Below are 21,218 nucleotides of genomic sequence, written 5' to 3' on the forward strand. Positions count from 1 at the left end.
TGGGCGGAGCGTGAAAATACTTTAAAGATTTAAAACACACAGCGACCCTGAAATGTTGCTACGTGACCAAATGGGGGGGCGCCCGAGTTCAAGGGTACCCTGTCCTAGGCAGGCCACTGTGATATGCTTTCCAAGAATTTGCTCCAGACTTGGTCTCAAGAAGAATACACAGTGCTGTCTCCAAGGGACCATGAAGAGGACCCTGTGATAGGATAGTGGTTAGTGAACCAGTGTCTTTGGGGATGTTTTCACAAATGCTTTCTGTTGTATTTCAATAAATTTGCTCTATATTTTGAGTTTTTTAGAATCACCCTAGACTTTGACCCTGGACCTTGGAGACCCAAGGGGTGACACACACACACACACCCCCAACCTGCCTGTGCTTTCTTCCTTTCCCCACCTGTGAACTTTCCTACTGCCTTCATGTCATTGCCCTGATGGAGCTGGGTGGCGTGTACAGACAGGAAAGCCACTGCTGTGCCCAACGGGATTTCCACTCTTCCTTCCCCGGCAGCCTGTGTTTGGGGGACTCTGCGGCAGGAGTCCTGCCAGGAACCCTGGATCTCGGCAGCTGGCCCACCTGCTGACCCTAATCTTTCTCAGACCACTTCCACACCTCTGCAGCTTTTTCTCCACTCTTTCTCAAACCCGCTTTCCTCTTAAGTTTTGGGAAAGACTGCAGTAAAACCTAGACGGTTGTTGCAAAGGTGGGAAAATTTGGATCTCTGGTCCGCAGGGCAGCCATTTTACCTGACCCTGAAGCATCCATTCCCTTCTTCCACCACTGGGGGGTGTTTTACTTACAAAACAATCGACCTTCTAGTCTCTAGTTTCTCAAAGCCACATCTTTTATGAGACAGGGAGATTGCAGAGAAGCTGAATGAATTCTTTGCATCTGTCTTCACCCAAGAGGAGGTGAGGAAAATTCCTGCACCTGAACCAAGCTTCTTAGGAGGTGAATCCGAGGAACTAGCAAAGATAGTGGTAGACAAGGAAGAAGTTCTGGCAGCCATTGATAAACTAAATGCTACCAAATCCCCTGGCCCAGATTGCATTCATCCAAGAGTTCTTAAAGAGCTCAAGCATGAAATTGCTGATGTTCTCACATTAATATGCAACTTATCCCTGAAATCAGCCTCCATCCCTGAAGACTGGAAGATAGCCAATGTCACACCAATCTTTAAGAAAGGGTCTAGGGGGGACCCAGGAAATTACAGGCCAGTCAGTTTGACATCTGTTCCTGGTAAATTAGTAGAATCTATCATTAAAGATAAAATTATTAAACATGTAGAAAAGCAAGACCTGCTGAGGAAGAGTCAGCATGGCTTTTGCAGAGGCAAGTCCTGTCTTACAAACTTACTAGAGTTCTTTGAGGGTGTAAATAGGCATGTGGATAAGGGGGAACCAGTGGACATTGTCTACTTGGATTTCCAAAAGGCTTTTGACAAATTTCCTCACCAGAGACTATTGAGAAAACTCAGCAATAAAGGAATAAGAGGGGAAGTCCTCCTATGGATTAGGATAACGAGTCTTGTCCATATCAGAGTTTAAGTGATCAGTATTCAGATGGGGATCAATGAAGAGTCTTCTTAGGGAGCTATGCCGGGTACAGTATAGCAAGATGTGTGCTATAGTTTATTTTTGCTTATCAGGGCAATGGCATAATCTGTCCTTTGATGGGATCTTTAAATATCTTCCTCTGAGGTCAGCCGAGGGCAATGTGTTCATTTTTGCGTGCATAAATGCTCGTCTCAAAACTGGTGCTGTTAGATTATGAAAATAAGCAGGTAATATTTTATACTTCAAGGTATAAGTATAAGATTCAAAGGAGAACAAATTTTGTTGGCATGCGAAAATAAGTGTTGCATCTCAGTGTCCTGGATTCTTTGTTTGAATTCCTTATATATATATGGTTCTTCTTGACTGAGAAGTCTAAAGCTAGACCTATAGATTTGTTTTATTGGTTATTAATTAATTCCATTTTGATTATTGAAAATCAGAGAGCATGTCCCAGATGAGATTGCCGTGCCGTGCCTTGACATGTAGATGTATCCAATACTTAATTGTTTTTAGCCATACTCTGGTTTCCATGTAATTCACACCGGTTTCCAGGCACAAGGCAGAGTAGTTCACACAATTTGAGATTCCCAACAGACTGTGGAGAAACTTGGACTGTATTAGTTCCAGTTGTTTAATATTGCCGCCAACCCAAACAGGGGCGCCATACAATAGTTGAGCCAGAAGTTTTGATTGATAAATTGTAACAGCCGATGGTCTGTGTTGGGCTCCTTTAGTATAAAAGAAACGTTTAATGGCAGCTGCACTTCGGCCAGTTATGGTGCTAATTTGTCTCAGATGGTTTGACCAATTAAGATTGGTTTGAAAGGTCACTCCCAGGTAATGAAAGGATTTGACCTGTTCGATTGTGTTGCCTTGAAAGTGCCAAGTGTGTGGCTTCCATGCTTTGCCAAAAACTAGAATTTTGGATTTTGTATGGTTTAATTCCAATGCAGTAGTTGGAAAACAAAACTAATAGACAACTAAGCCCTACTCTTGTGCGCGACAAAATGATCGCGTCGTCTGCATACAGGAGAATCGGGATCTCTGTAAAATTCAGGGCAGGACAGTGACCATTTGTTTGGCGTAAATATTGTCAACAGCTCCCTTGAGCAAGGAGTTTTCCCAGGTCGGCTTAAAGAGGCAGTGGTCCGCCCACTCCTGAAAAGACCGTGTTAGATCCTCGGGATCTGGCCAATTACCGCCCAGTTTCGAATCTTCCGTTTCTGGGTCAGGTAATTGAGCGAGCAGCGGCGGAGCAGCTCCAGCGGTTCCTGGATGATGCAAACGTATTGGATCCCTTCCAGTCCGGCTTCTGCGCTTTCTCCTCCCTGCCACCGACCAGAAGGGTTGATGGGAAGAGCCTGCATCCTGTGCTTATGCACCTAAAACATTCAAGGCTTGATGCTAAAGAAATGGGGGGGGGGGGGGGGGGGAGCTCATCCTCTCTTCCACATGAAATGCTGAAACTCAGGAGGATCAGCAGTTTTTTGTTGTGCAGGCAAAGGATCCTTGCATGATGAATAGGAGGCAAGTTTGCAGCCTTTTCCCAATTGTGGTCTAAAAATAAAGCTGAAACCACCAGGAATGGCTTCTCTGCAAAGTCGCTTCTCTTTCTTCACAACATTTATATAACTATTAGGAATGGAAGTATTTGTTGGTTTTGTTGCTCTATGTTCTTTTCCACACACATCACTTCAACTAGAGCTATTTTTAAAGCTGTAAAGCAATGAAGGATATCAACACAGATGACAGATGTTTTCTGCCACTGTTTTTATTGGAAAGGCGCCTTCGCAGTGAACTATAAGCCTCTGATCAGTTTAGCAATTCCAAGGGCTATTGGCCGAACCCTGCCGGATGCCTGCCATCTGGAGAGCTCGTAAATGCCGCCAACAGCCGGGGAAACAGGAGCCATCGAATAAAAGTGCCGGGTTGCTCCGAGCTGTTTGAAAGCCAGGCAAATAGACAAGGGTGTCTGGACTGCTGCCTGACCAATTGGTAAACATATATGAGGATGAGGCAAAAGGTGCCATCCGAGCTCAGGGTTCAAGGTGAAAAGTGCACGAGAGTCTCTTGGACTAGCTCTGCCAGGGATCAGTGGTGGCTATTATGGGGGAAGCTTGCCGGGGCGCCATATTTTTTTGACCCCCTGTGAATATTCCACAGCAGCATCTACCACCCACCAGTTCATTAGTTCTGTGCTGATGGGCTACTGCTGTACACAGTGGTTTGCATCCAAAGGACCACGGGGGGCTTTGGCATTTGCAGAGCTTTCTGGTCCCCCCTCCCTGCTGCCGCTGATTGCTCTGGCTGCACAGTTATTCCTAAGGGGCAAGGGAGACCCTGTGAAATGGTGTGATGTCGTGTGTGGGACTGAAAGAGGGGGAAGGTCAGCCATCCTGTTTTTCAGACAAACAACTTGAAATGTGTCTGTCTACGTATCCCCAGAAGTAGCCTGATTACTGTTAAGCGACAGCTCTAAAATCTACTGTAACCAGTGACAGCAGTGTCCTGCTTCCTTCACTCTTACGGTGGCTCCGGTTTCCCCCTTGACCACCTCCCTGGTTGCCTGGCCCCTCCTCTAGCTACCGATCCAGTTTTCCATTTTGTTCCTTTCTCATTGCTTGCTGTCCAATGACCCAGTTTTCCACAGTTGACCAACCCAACCATCTGTTTTCTGCCCCAACACCCATCAGCCCCCCATCACCCCCCCCCAAGCCATTCCCTTCTCCTGGCTCAACTCCGGTCTTTTCCTGTGGCACACTGCCTCACTTTCCCCACGATGACTGGGCATGCACATATGTCATTGGCTATGCATAGATACAGTATTATTTTTTTACTTTTCATATGTTCCTGCAACCTAGCCAAGATCTGGAGATATGCATATTTTATCTCATCACTTGGCAGCCACCCTCTTCCAGATTTTTTGATCTGCATGGAAGGGCCACCCATCGTTGTTAGACATATCTATGTATCTGTTTTTCAAATGTGTCCCTTATCTGCAGATATTTAAATCTGCAGATCGGGGCCACACTTGCAGTAAACATACATTTCCGCATGATTGGGAGATCTGGCACTTAAAAATAAAACTTTTGGGGTTTTAAATTCCCCCAAATAAACATGCACAGAGAACACAACTCAGGCATTGCAGCTGGGAACTGTGCAGGGAGGAAGCCGAAGGCAGCACTGTGCATGGGGATGGGAAAGAGTGAAGGGGTGGGGAGGAGAAGGAAGAGTGACGGGGGGGATCAGAAAGAGGGAAGGGGGGTGAGGTGGATGGACAGAAAGGAGCAGAGAGACACTGAGAGAACCGAGTAAGGGGAGGGAGGGAGGGGAAGGGGGAGGGGGAGGGGAAGAATCCACAGAGCGGGCGGCATGGCTGCTCCCATTAGATTCTTGCAGATCTCTGCTTGTTCTTTATCATCCTTTTTGGCCAAACGCTCAAGGCTAACCAAAAACACAAAACCGGAAGATATCAAGCTGCCTTCTCTGAGTCATTCACTGTCCTATCAAGCTTGGTGGCATCTACTCTGACTGGCAGCAACTCTCCCGGGTCTCGGGCGGGGGTCTCCCATCACCCACTACCTGATCCTTTCAACTGGTCTGGATTGAACCTGGATCATTCTGCATGTATAAAGCAGATCAATACTTCTTATGCCATAACTGAATTAGTTGCCAAATGTCTATGTTACGTTACCAAATGTACAACTGTTTATAGATGGCAAACATAATTTTATTTAAACCCTGTACCCCAGTTTGCATCCATTTATACCTTATTTTGTTATACCAATAAAGGTCTGTTGATTGATTGATTGATTGTATAAAGTAAATGCTCTACCACTGAGCCACACGCCCTCCCCTGAAGAGGGTCAAAACAAACAGGGCGGTTCCAGTTGTTAACTTGCATGAGGGCAAGATGTTCATCAAGCTCACAAGCAGAAGGGGAAAAGAAGCCCTGTCATTTTGCAAAAGGGTTCAATAATACAATTAGCACTTAATCCATTAAGTGGAACCTCATCCTAACAATGTCTTGTCGAAGGCTTTCACGGCCAGATTCAATTGGTCATTGTGGGCTTTCTGGGCTGCGTGACCGTGGTCTGGTAGGCGAAACGTTAGGAACAAGATCTACCAGATACAGCTCGGAAAACCCACAACAGCTCATCCTTAATTACCCTGTTCATTCTGAGAAATAATTTCAGCGAGATTGTGTGGGGTTTTTCAGACAGTATCAAATGAAAGTAGAACACAAATTTAGTGGCTGTCCCCCTTTCCTATCACAGCCGTGCAAATGAACAATATTCATGGCTGCCACCTTTCTTGACTTCCTCTAATGAACAGCACGGTGGGAGCAGGGGGGGGGGGGGGGCTTTGACGTGCATGCCCGAGTTGAAATGCCATCGTTTTTGATACATGCAGATGGTACCTCCAAGAGGGCTTGGAGAAGAAAGAGAAGGGCGGCTCAGGGTTCACACCGAAGCATCTTCTTCTGCCCTAGAAACAGGAGCCATCATCTCATTCTCTTCCAAGAGGTTGAATGTTCAATTTGTAAAGGGGCTTCTTAGAACTTTTCTGAATAACCACAGCTATGTATAAACTCCCAAGCTCTGCTCCTGTTCGGTCATGCAAAATCTAACTGCTCATTTCTATTGAAAAGTCAACCCTGTAACTGATTCCCAGTCAGATGCTACCAGTACTGAGATACTTAACAAAGGGGCCTGAAAGATACATTCCTAGTCATAACCACAGTTGAGTTAAGCATGCAGTCAGGATTGATTGATTGATTGATTGATTGATTGATTGATTGATTGATTATCTATCTATCTATCTATCTATCTATCTATCTATCTATCTATCTATCTATCTATCTATCTATCTATCTATCTATCTATCTATCTATCTATCTATCTATCTATCTATCTATCTATCTATCTATCTATCTATCTATCTATTTCTAAGTTTTATATACCGTCCTACCCCCGAAGGGCTCTGGGCGGTGAACAACATAAAGTTAAAACATATTCAATTAAGACCATTAAAATAAACACAGCGATAAATATAATAAAACAGTGTCAGCAATAAAATCCATTAAACCCAATGGGGCATTTCGCGCGTGTGTGATTTTCAATTATGCCCATTGAAGCAGGCATGTCCAACGCTGGCCGTCCACATGTTTACAGACTACGATTCCAAACAGCCATGCTGGCAGGGGCTGGTGGGAATTGTAGTCCATGAACATCTGGACGACCAGAGTTAGACACCCCTTGCCTGCCTTAGATCAACTGACACCTCAGGACATAAAAACGGAACACCTGTTAGCATCAGCGTTTGGCTGGGCAGCATCCATTCTCCCTTTCCTATTTCAGGCACTTGACAAATCTTGGGAATGGCCAGAGGTATGAACTTCTGAATGTGAAGGAAAGTGTCATAGCCAAGGGATCTTGACCTTCCGGCACTTACTCTGTGGTTTGCAGCCCATGACAGGGGGTGAAGTCAGCCAATCAGTCTGGGACCAACCCAAGAAGTAGATTGTGATTTATTTATATAGCTCAAATCGGCTGTAAACTACTTTGCACCCCTTTGGGAGTGTTTATTTATGTAGCATTTTTCTGCTGTAAACTTCTCTGGGTTCTTCAAGGGGAAAAAGGAGGGCAGAAATACTTCAAATAGGAGTGTGACACACACAGCATTATCTAGTGAAACCCCCAATGTTGAAAGCCACTGATGCCTACATTCTACCCCAGAATAGGTATTTTCTGAAAAACATTAAAATTCTGCATAAGAAAATACCTGGCTCAGACCTGAGGCCTTGGGAAAGGGGGCGGCAGCCACTGTGGGCATAGCTGGAAGGCTTCCCTTCCCAAGAAATGAACCACTGTGCAAAAGAGCCAGGAACTCAAACATCTCCTGTTATTTGGAACTGGACAGACTTCCTAGTTGCTTGAGGATGTTGCTAACATCCCCCCTTGGGGTTGCAGCTTTCCAATACAATAGCTGGCAGTCAACAGTCATGGGGGGCTCCGGCTGATTAAAGAGCACTTTGGGGAAATTAGACAATGCTACCCTAAAATCATAGTCAGAACTCACCAATCATTTTCCATTGCTAGCTAACAACTGAATCACAGCCCGACAAGAATACTGCACAAATGTGTTTATTTTTAACAAAGTACCAGAAATACAAACCCCAGTGCTGTTGACAAGTTACAAGGAAGCTTGTGCGTTTGCAGAAAACCAGAGCATCGAAGAAGAAGAAGAAGAAGAAGAAGAAGAAGAAGAAGAAGAAGAAGAAGAAGAAGAAGAAGAAGAAGAAGAAGAAGAAGAAGAAGAAGAAGAAGGAGGAGGAGGAGGAGGAGGAGGAGGAGGAGGAGCAGGAGCAGGAGCAGGAGGAGGAGGAGCAGGAGCAGGAGCAGGAGGAGCAGGATTTATATCCCCCTTTCTCTCCTGTAAAAAGACTCAAAGGGGCTTACAATCTCCTTTTCCTTCCCCCACTCACAACAAACACCCTGTGTGGTGGGTGAGGCGGAGAAAGCTCCAAATAACTGTGACTAGCCCAAGGTCACCCAGATGGCATGTGTTGGAGTGCACAAGCTAATCTAGTTCACCAGATAAGCTTCCACAGCTCAAGTGGCAGAGTAGGGAATCAAACCTGGTTCTCCAGATTAGTGTGCACCTGCTCTTAACCACTATACCCCGCTGGCTCTCTTTATAGGGCAGTGGTGGTGAACCTTTGGCACTCCAGATGTTATAGACTACAATTCCCATCAGCCCCTTCCAGCATGGCCAATTGGCTGGGGCTGATGGGAATTGTAGTCCATAACATCTGGAGTGCCAAAGGTTCGCCACCACGGTTATAGGGCCACACTGAAGCTGGCAGTGGCTGGCTTGGCATTAGAGTTCTTCCAAAGGTCTCTCAAAAGATTTGGATCTAGTCTACCTTGCTTACTTCAGCTGAGAAGATGGCTGGAGAGATGGACAGTGTGCCGATTCTCTAAGTCAAGGGCTGCTGCCCAAACACCCCAACAGACACCACTGTAGCCAGATGTTCTGTTTAGGCGATGAGGCTGAGGAGCTTCAAGCCTGACCCAGTGTGTGTTTACTCAGCAGTAAGTCCTGCAAGGTTTACTCCCCGGATTTAAGCATGAACAGGATTGCAGGCATACACCACAAAGTGTCCCTTTGTGCCTTAGGCTACCACAAGTAAGCTGTGTTGATGTTACACTCACATTACAGAGCTGTGGGCTCTATCAACATACATTAGGGTCTCCAGCCTTCAGAATGAGAGAAATGTTTATGGATCAGGATGGCAGATAGATCTTTTTTTAAAAGCATAGGAACCAGAAGAAATGATCCTCCCCAGAGGCAAGAGCTCTTTGTTAGCATTTGCTGGGTTATGAATTATTCACGTTCAGATATGGCCTTTTTATTCCCTAAGAGGAAACCTGCACTCAGACAGAGACTAAATATAGTATAAGTTCAGACACAGAGAGTATGTGACTGTCTGCGAGTCCTGAATCTCTTTAGAAAGCTAAAGTCTCTGTCAGGAGCCCACTGTAGCTCCACTGGGCTGGGTCCAGACTTCAGGCTAAACTGGAATTCAACAAACATGACTCCCTCCTCCCTGCTCACATGGAATGCAAGCACAGCCAACGGCAAACACCAATGAACTGTGACATCAGAGTGAAGGTTTCTCAACAAACTGCAGTTTGTTTGCTCCTGCAGACCAGGGTTATAAACCAGGATTCGACTCTTGTCTAAGAATCTGGGGAGGAGGGCATATTAATTCCAGTTGGGCCAGTAATTGCATTCCGACATCACAACAACAGCTGTGTTTGAGGGGAGGGGGGAGGGACTGGCCGTGAAGTCATCATAGAAAAACACAGCCTAACACCAGCTTTATTTAGTGTGGCACCTGAATGCAGCCTAGACCCACAGGTGCTATTTGGACTCCAGGGAAGTCCTTTGTTCCAAGTGACCAGGGCAGAATTAGAACATTAGTGCACAAGACAAGGAGCTCTCCTGATCTCCTGCAGTTTGTTTGCTACAAAAGCTGTTCATTTGCCCCCATATTACATTTCTTCTACTCTTTTCCTAAATAGGGACAATTGGGTTGGGGAAAGCTATGCATTTTGGAGAGAATTAATGACTGAATGACTTCTATGCTTGCAAGTTCAGCCATGGAGGCTGGCAGAGCTAGTGAAGAACTTGTGTTGACGATTCCATCCCAGTTTGCCCTCAGGCCCAAAAGGCAGTGACGTAATATTTATTGTGCCAGCTTGCTTCGTTGATAGGAAAATGTTCTTTTTTTCCAATAGCCCTATGTTCATTTACTGTACAGTTTCAAAATTTATAGATTCTCATCTCACAGCGTATCTTGCTTATGGGTACTCTTGAAAATAGACAGATGGTCTAGATAATAAGAACATGGGAATCGTTTTGAAAGAGAACTTTGAAGCGATTCATGAACAACTGGATCAGGACTGCACAGAAGATACACTGCGACAAGTGAATTGGTTTGCTACTTGCACAGTCTATTCATCAAAACAGAGAAAATAATGATAACTGCCAAGAATCTGGCGTCTCCAGCACTGCAGAAGGCAGCCCAAACCTCCAGCCTTTTTACTTGCTTGAACTGAATCAGAATGAGAAAACGCCTTGTGCCCCTGCTCTTCCACACACTGGTGCTCTACACCCCATTTTCACAAGGCAGCCCACAGGCTTCTTATTCCAACTTCCAACCCTACCACTACGTTGCACATTTTCTGGAAACAAAAATGCTACTTGGGTGTATAAAAAGAGACTAGGGGAGAAATGACAAAATTGGGATTCAGGTTTTTTGACTGTGCCCCAAAGAGTTTCACGATAGGATAACAAGAAACTGCCTTGTATGGAATCAGATCCAGCAGCTATCCGAGGCCTCTGACAAGTGTTTGTCAACCCCAACAGCCGCAATGAAGCTTCTGAGGCCCTGACCCTGATTTCTTCTGCACACAAAACCTGTGCTTGACACTTGAAGAACTAAAACAACTGTTATTGTTTGTACAGTTTGTTGTGGGGAAGAATGACAACCTGGGGACCCACACGACTTTTACTGATGGGCTGTCATGAATACCTTTTAATGTTTCCTTCTTATTTTTTCTTTTGTAAGCCTCTTTGGCCAGTCTCCTGTAGAGGCCGTCTAAAAATGTTCTAATGAACAAACAGATCAAAACATCTCTCCACTCAAAGAAGGCAATTGTCTTATTTACCTTAAGCACAGTGATATTCCAGGCAAAACTTTCGATGGCCTTGCTGAGCTTTCTCCCTTTCAGGCCTTCCCTCGTCCCCAGGTTATGAAGCTCTTCATGGAATTCCATTCCTAACAAGAGATGCAGCACAAACATTAAGGGCCAGCCATTGGAAGTCACACAAAGAGACATCAAACGTGTATGCCCATTCTGCCCACGTTTTCTGCTGCGTTATTTTAGGCAAGGGAAATGCCCGGCACTGTTGATGACTGGACGTGGCACAAGCAGAAGGCAGCTGGAAGGGGTCACGGCTAGGGGGTCAATGTTCAAAACACACATTATTGTTTGTACTGCAATCATTTTGCACCCCCTCCCACATGATGCCTTTTTCTCTCTCATGGGTGGAGCTAAGGTCAAACCATGACTCCTGCTCCTTGCAAACCCAGGGAAGAGCCACTATTCACTTACGATGGGGAGGAGTCCACCTTGGGACACTGATAGGATGGTGTATGACCACGCCTCCCCCCCCTTCTCACCCCAGTGGCTGGCAGACAGAACAAGCCACTGGGGTTCCCTTTCATCCCATCCATGCCCCTACAGTCATAGTGACAAGTGCAAATAACAAACTGATATTGGAGAGTGTGTGTGTGTGTGTGTGTGTGTGTGTGTGTGTGTGTGTGTGTGTGTGTGTGTGTGTGTGTGTGTGTGTGTGTGTGTGTGTGTGTGTGTGTGTTTCTAGGCTGCCCTTCCCTGAGGGGTCAAAAACCATCATCCCTGCTACAATATTGGTCAGTCATACTGGGGATGGAGACAGTAGGAGGGAAGGGAGAAGGGAAAAGAAAGGCCAGAAAGATGGAAACCGTTGCTATCCTCAACCATATGCCTGGCGAAACAGCTCTGTCTTACAGGCCCTGCGAAATTGTAGTAGATCCTGCCAGAAACTGATCTCACTGGGCAGAGTGTTCCTCCAGGCTGGGGCCAGCCCCCAAAAGGCCCTGGCCCTGATCAAGGGCAGCCAGACAATTTTGGGGCCAGGGACTACCAGTAAGTTGTTTGTTGAGCTCAAGGCTCTCTGAGGGGTGTATAGGGAGAGGTTGTCTCACAGGTATGACAGTCCCACACTTCTAGAGGCTGACACAGCAATCCAGCCCCCGGTCAGTATGCTGAAGGGGCTTAAAATTCTGAAACAGCCGTCCAGTTGGCTGGACCCATTTGGATTTAATTTATATCTTATTTTCCCAGAGACAGGGGCAGAGCAAGGGGGCGGAGGGGGGGGAGGAGTTGCCCAACATTGCAAAGAATTGAGCAGGACGAAGCAAAATAATATCATTATTTTAATCCATCTGCAGATTCTAAATATTGATTGCAGCTAAATAGTTCCAGCCTTCCTTACATCAGCTCAGGCTCAATCTGTTGGTACAGGCAGAGTAATCCAGTTTCTACATTTAATTAGTCCAATTTCAGCATGGTTTTAATGAAGTAAGCTACTCGATTACAGAAACTTGGGCTGACTTAACTGGATTAATTCTAAAATCAGTTTAAATAATCCAATGCTATTTTCTAACTGAGGTCATCTCTAAAACAGATGTGCAATGCAAATACACAAGTGCAACTCAGACAGAAGATTTGTGCACTGATCTTGGGTGCAGAAGCAAAAACAAACGATTCAACATTTGGGTTTCTCAGCTGTTTCGCTAAAGGGATTATCTGTGTTGCTGAACTGGAACTAGAGTTGAGTCCCCAAGTCAGCTTTTTCATGTGTCAGAATATGAATTACTCCAGTTCGTATTGCTCATCAATAGGCCAAACTGTTTTCTCCAGAAGGTCTTCATGGGCAGGATCATAGACTGTTATTCTGAACATGCTCAGATCAGCACTGACAACTGCATACTCAGGAGGGGTCTCAGGTGTTTTGGTTACTACTTCAGGGACATGGAATGCAGCTCGGCATGCTCACGGCAGTATCAGGGCACAAAGATTCCTGGGACATGTAGTTTCCTCAGGATCTGATCAGGAGCTGAAATCTATGTTGAGCATTCAGATTCTATGCAAACTACATGCCCCAGGACATATTTCTGAATTCTGTGTGCCAGAAAGAGATACAGCCCTCTTAATCAATGTTCCATGGTCACCAGGTAAGTCTGGGATGAAGGGAGGGTTGCTAGGTCTGGGCTGGGAAATTTGTGGAGATTTTGAGGTGGAGACTGAGAAGGGCAGGGCTGGGGGAGGGGAGGGTATCGTGTCATTCTCTGGATTCTATTGATAGAAACTTCACAGCATAAGCTAAGACTGCAACTTTGATATCATCCCTCTTCTATTTACAATACACTGGGGTAAAGAAGAAGAAGAAGGAGGAGGAGGAGGAGGAGGAGAAGAGGAGGAGGAGGAGGAGGAGGAGTTTGGATTTAATTTATATCTTATTTTTCTCAACCATAAGGAGACTCAAAGTACCTTACAAACTCCTTCCCTTCTTCTCCCCAAAGGTGATCTTCACATTTGTTTACTAATCTCCAAGAGTCTATCTATCAAAAGTAGATTCTGACCCTATTCACTTAACAGAGTTTGGGTATTTTAAGAATGCCTTCCCCACTTCCATCCTCTTTCCCATCTCTCACAACAAAGTGTGCTGTGGAGAGTGCTGCAGCCCAGCCACAATCAAGGGCCTTCCAAGACTCACTGATTTCGGTGAGAGAAAACTGAGCACATGCTTGAAATTAATGGGATTTAGAAGTGATTCACTTGGGCTGAATGGATTAGCTACTGCAGTGGTTCAATTCAGCTGCAGAGGTTTCACTTTCTGTTGGAGAGGCTTATCAACCCCATTCTCTATGTGATTCTGAATGCTACATGGAATTCAGTCGAGCACGAACCACAGACATCACCTCGAAAAGCGCTTGTGGAGCACGTGGCTATGAATGATACTATCCACAAACAAGCCATTCTGCTACTTCTGAAAAAAACTTCTATACATTTTCCAAACTTTTAGGATTTTTTTCCTCCTGGGAGAGCCTTCCAGTCCCTCTTCCAAAACCAGGCACAGGTCAGCAAGGCTCAGCTCTCAGCTCTAAAGTGACAGTCCACCATGTTCTGAACCTTTTCTCTTTCTCACTCTTGATAACTATTTGTCATGTTTTGGCACTCTCCTGACCTCCAGCTGACACCTTCCTTGTTTACAGAGTTGCCAGGAAGTGAGGACTGATATCAGTGCTGGGAAAACCAGAAGTGATGGAATGGGGACATGGTCAAGTAAGGCTGTCCATCAGGCAGATTTGGAATTTTGACACAGCAAGGTGGGCATAGCAATGAAATGGCTGCCACAAAATGGCTGCTTCAAGAGGTGGAGCCAGTCACAAAATGACTCTCACGAGTTAACTTCAGGAGCACAGTACAGATCCTTGTGCTGTGGGGGCAACGTGGCCAAAGCCATATATTTTTAAAAAAATCTGCACAGCCAATCAAATCTCCCATAGACAATCAGAAGTCTTGTTGGCAAAAGCCCCGACTGACCCCACTCACTTCCTGAAAACACTTGCTGGGCTCTGGAGAAGGTGTCAGTGGGCGCCATGTTGCTTATAGACACCACGCTGGGGACTCACCTCTGGGATTTACGAAAACTCTATGGTAAAACTATACCAAAACAGAAGAAGAGGAACCACCGGCTGCTTGAGGGTCTCCCACGATAATGTCAAACACCAGCTGCTGTCCATCGTACATAAAAGAGGCGAGAGTATAATCAGTGTTTAGACGTCTTTAAAAAGCAAATGGGTTACCTGCTTTTTGGCACTGAACAATCTTGTCACAGGTACTGTCTGCTGTTTCGATGAGAACCCTGCTCTCCTGGATCATCTGTCAAGGAAAAGGACATGCTTAACAGTGGCGCTGTCTTGATTCCACGTTCCTTGGGCTAGAATCCACATAGTATGTGTTAGGATCAATTCCACTCAACCACGCTGCTTCGTTCTCAACGGCTTTGTTGAGTTGGTGCACCCGAGGCACAAGGTGCCAGGACTGAGAGCTCCGCCCTTCAGCTCCGCCCTTTATTTGCTAAACGTCACGATCACCGCCAATCAGTGATCGGGCTCTTCTGCTTTGACAGTTATAGGCCCCCCACGTGGTAGCCTAGCAACACAACAACAACCGTTCCCACCAATCACCACTCAGCTCTTCCCAACTCTTCCAACTGCCGTAGACTGCAGTCCAGCTCCTAACAGTATGTCAGAGAAGCATACACATTGAAAAGGTGCTATTCAACCATCCCAACAATGGAGTTCCCCTTCCTAAAATAAAGGAAATGAGAAATCATCAAGGGATCCAATGAACACTGGATTTACATCAGATATAATTTTGACAACTGTGGAAAGTCAAGATGCAGGATCAAAGACAAACAGAGGCAAGAGAGTAACACTTTCAAAAGCTTAGGCCTCACTTTATGGGCAAATAGCCATAAGTATGTAAGAACACAAGAAAATGGACGCTGGACCAGACCAAAGGTCCACCAAGTCCAGTAATGTGATCACACCCACGTACCTCTAGGAAGCCAACAACTTGCAGACTGAAGGTCAGAACTACTGGAGAAAAACATTTACCATATTACATGCCAAACGTCTCTAAAGTTGTTGTCCGACCTAAACCCACTTAACTTTGAACAAAACAAAACCTACCACTTTAGTTCTTTTGAAGTGAGCGTGGCATTCTCTAATGTAGGATACAAAAAAGATTATCCTGAAATCCAGACGGGGGAGGGGGGGAGGGGGGGAGGCAGAAGTGGGAGAAAAAAGAAGGTAAGAAAAACCAGGTGTAACTGAAAGCCATTGATGAAGATATTATTGGGAGGGAGTGGGGGGGATTTCAACCTCCTGAAATTCTCAGAATTATGATTACAAAATGCTTAGCAATGGGGCAGCTTTTGATATATTTGTAGTGGTTGGTCAAAAGAAGCAAGTCAAATCAAAGAACTTCTAAACAATCAGTGATTTTGTCAACTGAACACTCAGTACGTGCTTGAACTCAACTAATGGGACTGAGAGGAGGGTCACACCGCAGCCTGTTCCTACATCTGTGAATTTTATCCAAAAGGAATTCTCACTTCCCATTTAAACCAAGCAAAGCTCCTCTGCATGGAATCATCTTTTGTTACATCTTTTGTTACACATAATGTGCTTTGTGCCCAAAGGTCCCCCGTGGGGCTATATCAGCTTAACTTAAAGCTTCCGCATCAAGATGTAAAAGCAGGCAGTCGACAGTTGATGGATGTAATTGCCCAGAAAAATGAAAACAAACACCATGCAAATGTCCTTTGTCTATCTGGAGATCTGTGGATAAGGGAGAAAAGCAACACAACAGGCATTTAATTGTTTTCAGGATCATGTCAGGGATCTCTAAACAGCTGCCGTGAGCTTGCGTGAAACATCAGAGCCCTCCGCATACCAATAACGAGTGGAAGAAGAGTGCTTCTCTAAAGAGATGTGCATATGAAGACTCCCCACGCACACTGAATCCCAACAACCCAGAAAGAAGAAGGTTACGTCTAGTTTAATCACTGCGAAAGGTTTATGAAGCGATGGAAGGAAGATACCGAGGCATAGCAAGTCTAGAGAGACGTTGTTCGTGCCCCACAAAATGAGATGGATTCAATCCAGCATATTCTCTTAAACTATCAGCTTCATTTTAATTTACGCAGCATCTATATAACGCTGCTTCTTAAAACAAAATTCAGCCTTCCTAGTCATACGTAGTAACTTATTTATTAAATGACCTATCCCCTGTAACAACTCTCAAGGTTGCTACCTTTTTAGCAGAAGTAATAAATGAAAGACGATATCAAAAATCTGATCTCATGTAGTCACACAAGTTTCCAAATGTATGGGTCCGTACATGACTTCGTATAGTGACAAATGTGAGCTGTTATCATAATTAATCTGATCTTAATTGTTTGATTCTAAATATTTTGTCATATATCTGAGGATCTGTATACACAATGTTTTATTATGACTTGGATATTGGATCTCTTTATTTTTGTATCTGTGTATAGGATTTTATTGTTTGCAGAGATTTATTTATGCCTAATAAAAGTTTACTGTGCTGTACTGTACTGTTTAATCACTGCACCTAAAATGATAGGCTCAGACCAGGGGTAGGGAACCTTTAACACTCAAAGAGCCATTTGGACCCATTTTCCACGGGAAAAGAAAACACTTGGAGCCGCAAATAATTTTTGACATTTAAAATAAAGATAACACTATATATATTGGGGGGTTTTTCCTTTTACTCCGCTCATTCTGAGAAGCGCATGGATGCGTCCGCCCTGCTGCCTGCAGGGCGGGCAAGGATGGGGCCAGTGGCTCAGCCTCATCGGCCGCTGGGAAAGCACCCGCCCCGCTCGAACGGGGCGAGCGAGAGGGGAAGCCCGCGGCATGGCCCAGCCGGCATGGGCCATTGGTGCGCCCACCCAGGCAAGGATGAAACCGGTGGCTCGGCCTCACCAGCTGCCGGGAAAGCACCCACCCAGCTCCAAGGGGGCAGGCGAGAGGGGAAGCCCGTGGTGCGGCCTAGCCGACTGTGGGCAGTTAGTGCACCCGCCCTGCTGCCTGCAGGGTGGGCAAGGATGGGGCCGGCGGCTTGGCTCATGGAGCCGCAGTGCAAGGGCAGAAGAGCCGCATGCGGCTCTCGAGCCGCAGGTTCCCTACCCCTGCCTCAGACTAACTTCTCACCATTTTATAACAGATTACAAAAAAGATTTGATTACGTCATTCCCTTATTGTGGTATTTAAGCATGAAAGTACATAAGGTGCTTTTGACCCTGGAGAAAGGCCTCTCATTATTTTGTGTCTCTTAATTAGGCCAGGGGGCCAAACCAGGGCAGCCAAAGAAAAGGTGCTGTTGTAGCTGTTTTATAGTTAGACTTTCTACTGGGATTCAAGGCAGATTTCAAACGTGACTTTTTAAAGAAACTTTTCCCAGTTTATTGGTAAACAGATTCCAAGTATGGTGATGGGGGTGGAAAGAATCCTGCGCTCTGCAGGCAGGCGGGCGGGCGGGTGGGTGGGCGGGCAGGCCCAGACAGGTCTGGGTGGGGGGACCTGGAGACCAGGAAGCAGCAGGCAGGCAGGCAGGCAGGCAGGACTGCGCCTGGAGGACTGCTCGACTCCATCTCGATCTCTCCTCCAACCTCATACGAATATATTTATCGGGGGCGCCAGAGGTTAATGTAATGGATTGTATGTTTTGATGGGAATCCATTTGTTCACTTTGAATGATATTTTTATTGTGATCTAGAACTATTTATGTACGTTCATGGTTGGAAGCTGCTGTGAGCCTGACTTGTGTCAGGGCAGGTATACACTGAATAAAATAAATGAAAATACGACCCATGAGCAAGCATAAACCTCCTGGCCTCACAGGAGGCCACTGAGTGTTTCATCACAAAATCAAAATGGTTACTTGTGCCCCCCCCGCCCCCCGCTCTCCAGGGTTACTCGTACTCTGTAGGAGCGGTGCAAAGACAACCCCATCCCTGGGCTGACCAGTGAGAACAGCTGTTGCCAGGGGCTGTTCTACTACCCTCAGGCCAAGCAGCAGTTGCCCTGAAAAGAAAGGGGTAAGAAAGGAGGGTACTACTGATGCCGTCAGCATGTGAAGCTTCGCATTTCAGGTGTGTGTGTGTGTGGGGGGGAGACGAGCAGCAAGCCTGAGCTCCTGATCGACTCCACAGGGGTCAGCCTGCTTCGTTTTTTTCAGACTACAAATCAAGAGGAAAGGAACTTGTCATGCCCGGTCATACACCAAGCCTGGTCCTAATTTTCCTCCTGGCGGGAGGTGGGCCCAGTAGTTTTTCTTCCCTCCTCCCACCTCAAATGCAGTCCTGGGAATCCACGCTAATGCCCCACTGTCTTGGATGGGGGAGGAAGGCTGGCAGCTGGTGAGCAGCTTTTCCTCCGGGGCCTCCAGTCTGCCCCGTGGAACCCAGTAGAGGGGAACCAAGGGAGTCTGAGGCAAGGCCTCACGGTTGGAAAGGAAGTTGGGGGACCCTGATCTTCCCCAGTGGGCAGTTCCTCAAACAGTCAGGTGGTGGCAGCGGTTTACTCAGAGAGAAAACTAGCCCTCCCTAGGAAAAGTTGGCAACACTTGGGAGAGGCTTGGGAGCAGAATAGGGCCTGCCAGCAGGGGCGAAACGAGGAAAACTGGAGCCCTGGGCAAAACCTGAGTTTGATGCCCCCCCATGGACGGTGGAATGAGGCGGAGCTCCCCCGTCCTCCTACCCTGGTGGCTTGTGGCTTCCCCCTTCCCTGCCGGCTGAATTTAGGCACCCCCTTACCAGCGAAAGAGCATGCAATGCGGGGGGCGGTGGGTGGTGGCGAGCAGCGGCGGCATCCAGGGGAGAACGGCGCGGTCCGTGGGTCGGCCAGGTGCGCGTGCACCCCTGACTGCTAGTCCTGCCACCCCACAAAGATCCATCTGAGGACGCAGCAGGGTGTAAGGATGGTAGTTTTGCCTGTTTCTCTCCCAGCCACCTGGCCTTGACGGAATGCCTTGGGGGGGGTGGGGGTATGGGGCCGGGGGGGGGGTGGGGGGGGGGGGGGGTGGGGGGGGGGGGGGGGGGGGGGGGGTGGGGGGGGGGGGGGGGGGGTGGGGGGGGGGGTGGGGTTGGTGTGGGGTGTGGGTGGGGGGGGGTGGGGGGGGGGGGGGGTGGGGGGGGTGGGGGGCGTGGTGTGGGGTGGGGTAGGGGGGGTGGGGGTGGGGGGGGTGGGGGTGGGGGGGGGTGGGGGGGGGGGGGGGTGGGGGGGGGGGGGGGTGGGGGGGGGGGGGGGTGGGGGGGGGGGGGGGTGGGGGGGGGGGGGGGTGGGGGGGGGGGGGGGTGGGGGGGGGGGGGGGTGGGGGGGGGGGGGGGTGGGGGGGGGGGGGGGTGGGGGGGGGGGGGGGTGGGGGGGGGGGGGGGTGGGGGGGGGGGGGGGTGGGGGGGGGGGGGGGTGGGGGGGGGGGGGGGTGGGGGGGGGGGGGGGTGGGGGGGGGGGGGGGTGGGGGGGGGGGGGGGTGGGGGGGGGGGGGGGTGGGGGGGGGGGGGGGTGGGGGGGGGGGGGGGTGGGGGGGGGGGGGGGTGGGGGGGGGGGGGGGTGGGGGGGGGGGGGGGTGGGGGGGGGGGGGGGTGGGGGGGGGGGGGGGTGGGGGGGGGGGGGGGTGGGGGGGGGGGGGGGTGGGGGGGGGGGGGGGTGGGGGGGGGGGGGGGTGGGGGGGGGGGGGGGTGGGGGGGGGGGGGGGTGGGGGGGGGGGGGGGTGGGGGGGGGGGGGGGTGGGGGGGGGGGGGGGTGGGGGGGGGGGGGGGTGGGGGGGGGGGGGGGTGGGGGGGGGGGGGGGTGGGGGGGGGGGGGGGTGGGGGGGGGGGGGGGTGGGGGGGGGGGGGGGTGGGGGGGGGGGGGGGTGGGGGGGGGGGGGGGTGGGGGGGGGGGGGGGTGGGGGGGGGGGGGGGTGGGGGGGGGGGGGGGTGGGGGGGGGGGGGGGTGGGGGGGGGGGGGGGTGGGGGGGGGGGGGGGTGGGGGGGGGGGGGGGTGGGGGGGGGGGGGGGTGGGGGGGGGGGGGGGTGGGGGGGGGGGGGGGTGGGGGGGGGGGGGGGTGGGGGGGGGGGGGGGTGGGGGGGGGGGGGGGTGGGGGGGGGGGGGGGTGGGGGGGGGGGGGGGTGGGGGGGGGGGGGGGTGGGGGGGGGGGGGGGTGGGGGGGGGGGGGGGTGGGGGGGGGGGGGGGTGGGGGGGGGGGGGGGTGGGGGGGGGGGGGGGTGGGGGGGGGGGGGGGTGGGGGGGGGGGGGGGTGGGGGGGGGGGGGGGTGGGGGGGGGGGGGGGTGGGGGGGGGGGGGGGTGGGGGGGGGGGGGGGTGGGGGGGGGGGGGGGTGGGGGGGGGGGGGGGTGGGGGGGGGGGGGGGTGGGGGGGGGGGGGGGTGGGGGGGGGGGGGGGTGGGGGGGGGGGGGGGTGGGGGGGGGGGGGGGTGGGGGGGGGGGGGGGTGGGGGGGGGGGGGGGTGGGGGGGGGGGGGGGTGGGGGGGGGGGGGGGTGGGGGGGGGGGGGGGTGGGGGGGGGGGGGGGTGGGGGGGGGGGGGGGTGGGGGGGGGGGGGGGTGGGGGGGGGGGGGGGTGGGGGGGGGGGGGGGTGGGGGGGGGGGGGGGTGGGGGGGGGGGGGGGTGGGGGGGGGGGGGGGTGGGGGGGGGGGGGGGTGGGGGGGGGGGGGGGTGGGGGGGGGGGGGGGTGGGGGGGGGGGGGGGTGGGGGGGGGGGGGGGTGGGGGGGGGGGGGGGTGGGGGGGGGGGGGGGTGGGGGGGGGGGGGGGTGGGGGGGGGGGGGGGTGGGGGGGGGGGGGGGTGGGGGGGGGGGGGGGTGGGGGGGGGGGGGGGTGGGGGGGGGGGGGGGTGGGGGGGGGGGGGGGTGGGGGGGGGGGGGGGTGGGGGGGGGGGGGGGT

General features: G+C 50.5%; 1 protein-coding gene across 1 annotated transcript in view; it reads right to left on the reverse strand.

Annotated features, from left to right (window-relative positions):
• The window catches only part of PLCL1 (phospholipase C like 1 (inactive)), a 207,419-nt gene that overhangs the window by 23,299 nt on the left and 162,902 nt on the right, over positions 1 to 21,218 (reverse strand). Inside the window, exons 4-5 of the mRNA XM_048485250.1 lie at positions 14,549 to 14,624; positions 10,800 to 10,909 (exon numbers count right to left, since the gene is read on the reverse strand). Coding sequence (XP_048341207.1) covers positions 10,800 to 10,909; positions 14,549 to 14,624 — 186 coding nt within the window. The remainder of the gene's footprint in view (positions 1 to 10,799; positions 10,910 to 14,548; positions 14,625 to 21,218) is intronic.

The sequence above is a fragment of the Sphaerodactylus townsendi genome, linkage group LG02 (assembly GCF_021028975.2).
Source record: "Sphaerodactylus townsendi isolate TG3544 linkage group LG02, MPM_Stown_v2.3, whole genome shotgun sequence".
Classification (NCBI taxonomy): Eukaryota; Metazoa; Chordata; class Lepidosauria; order Squamata; family Sphaerodactylidae; genus Sphaerodactylus; species Sphaerodactylus townsendi.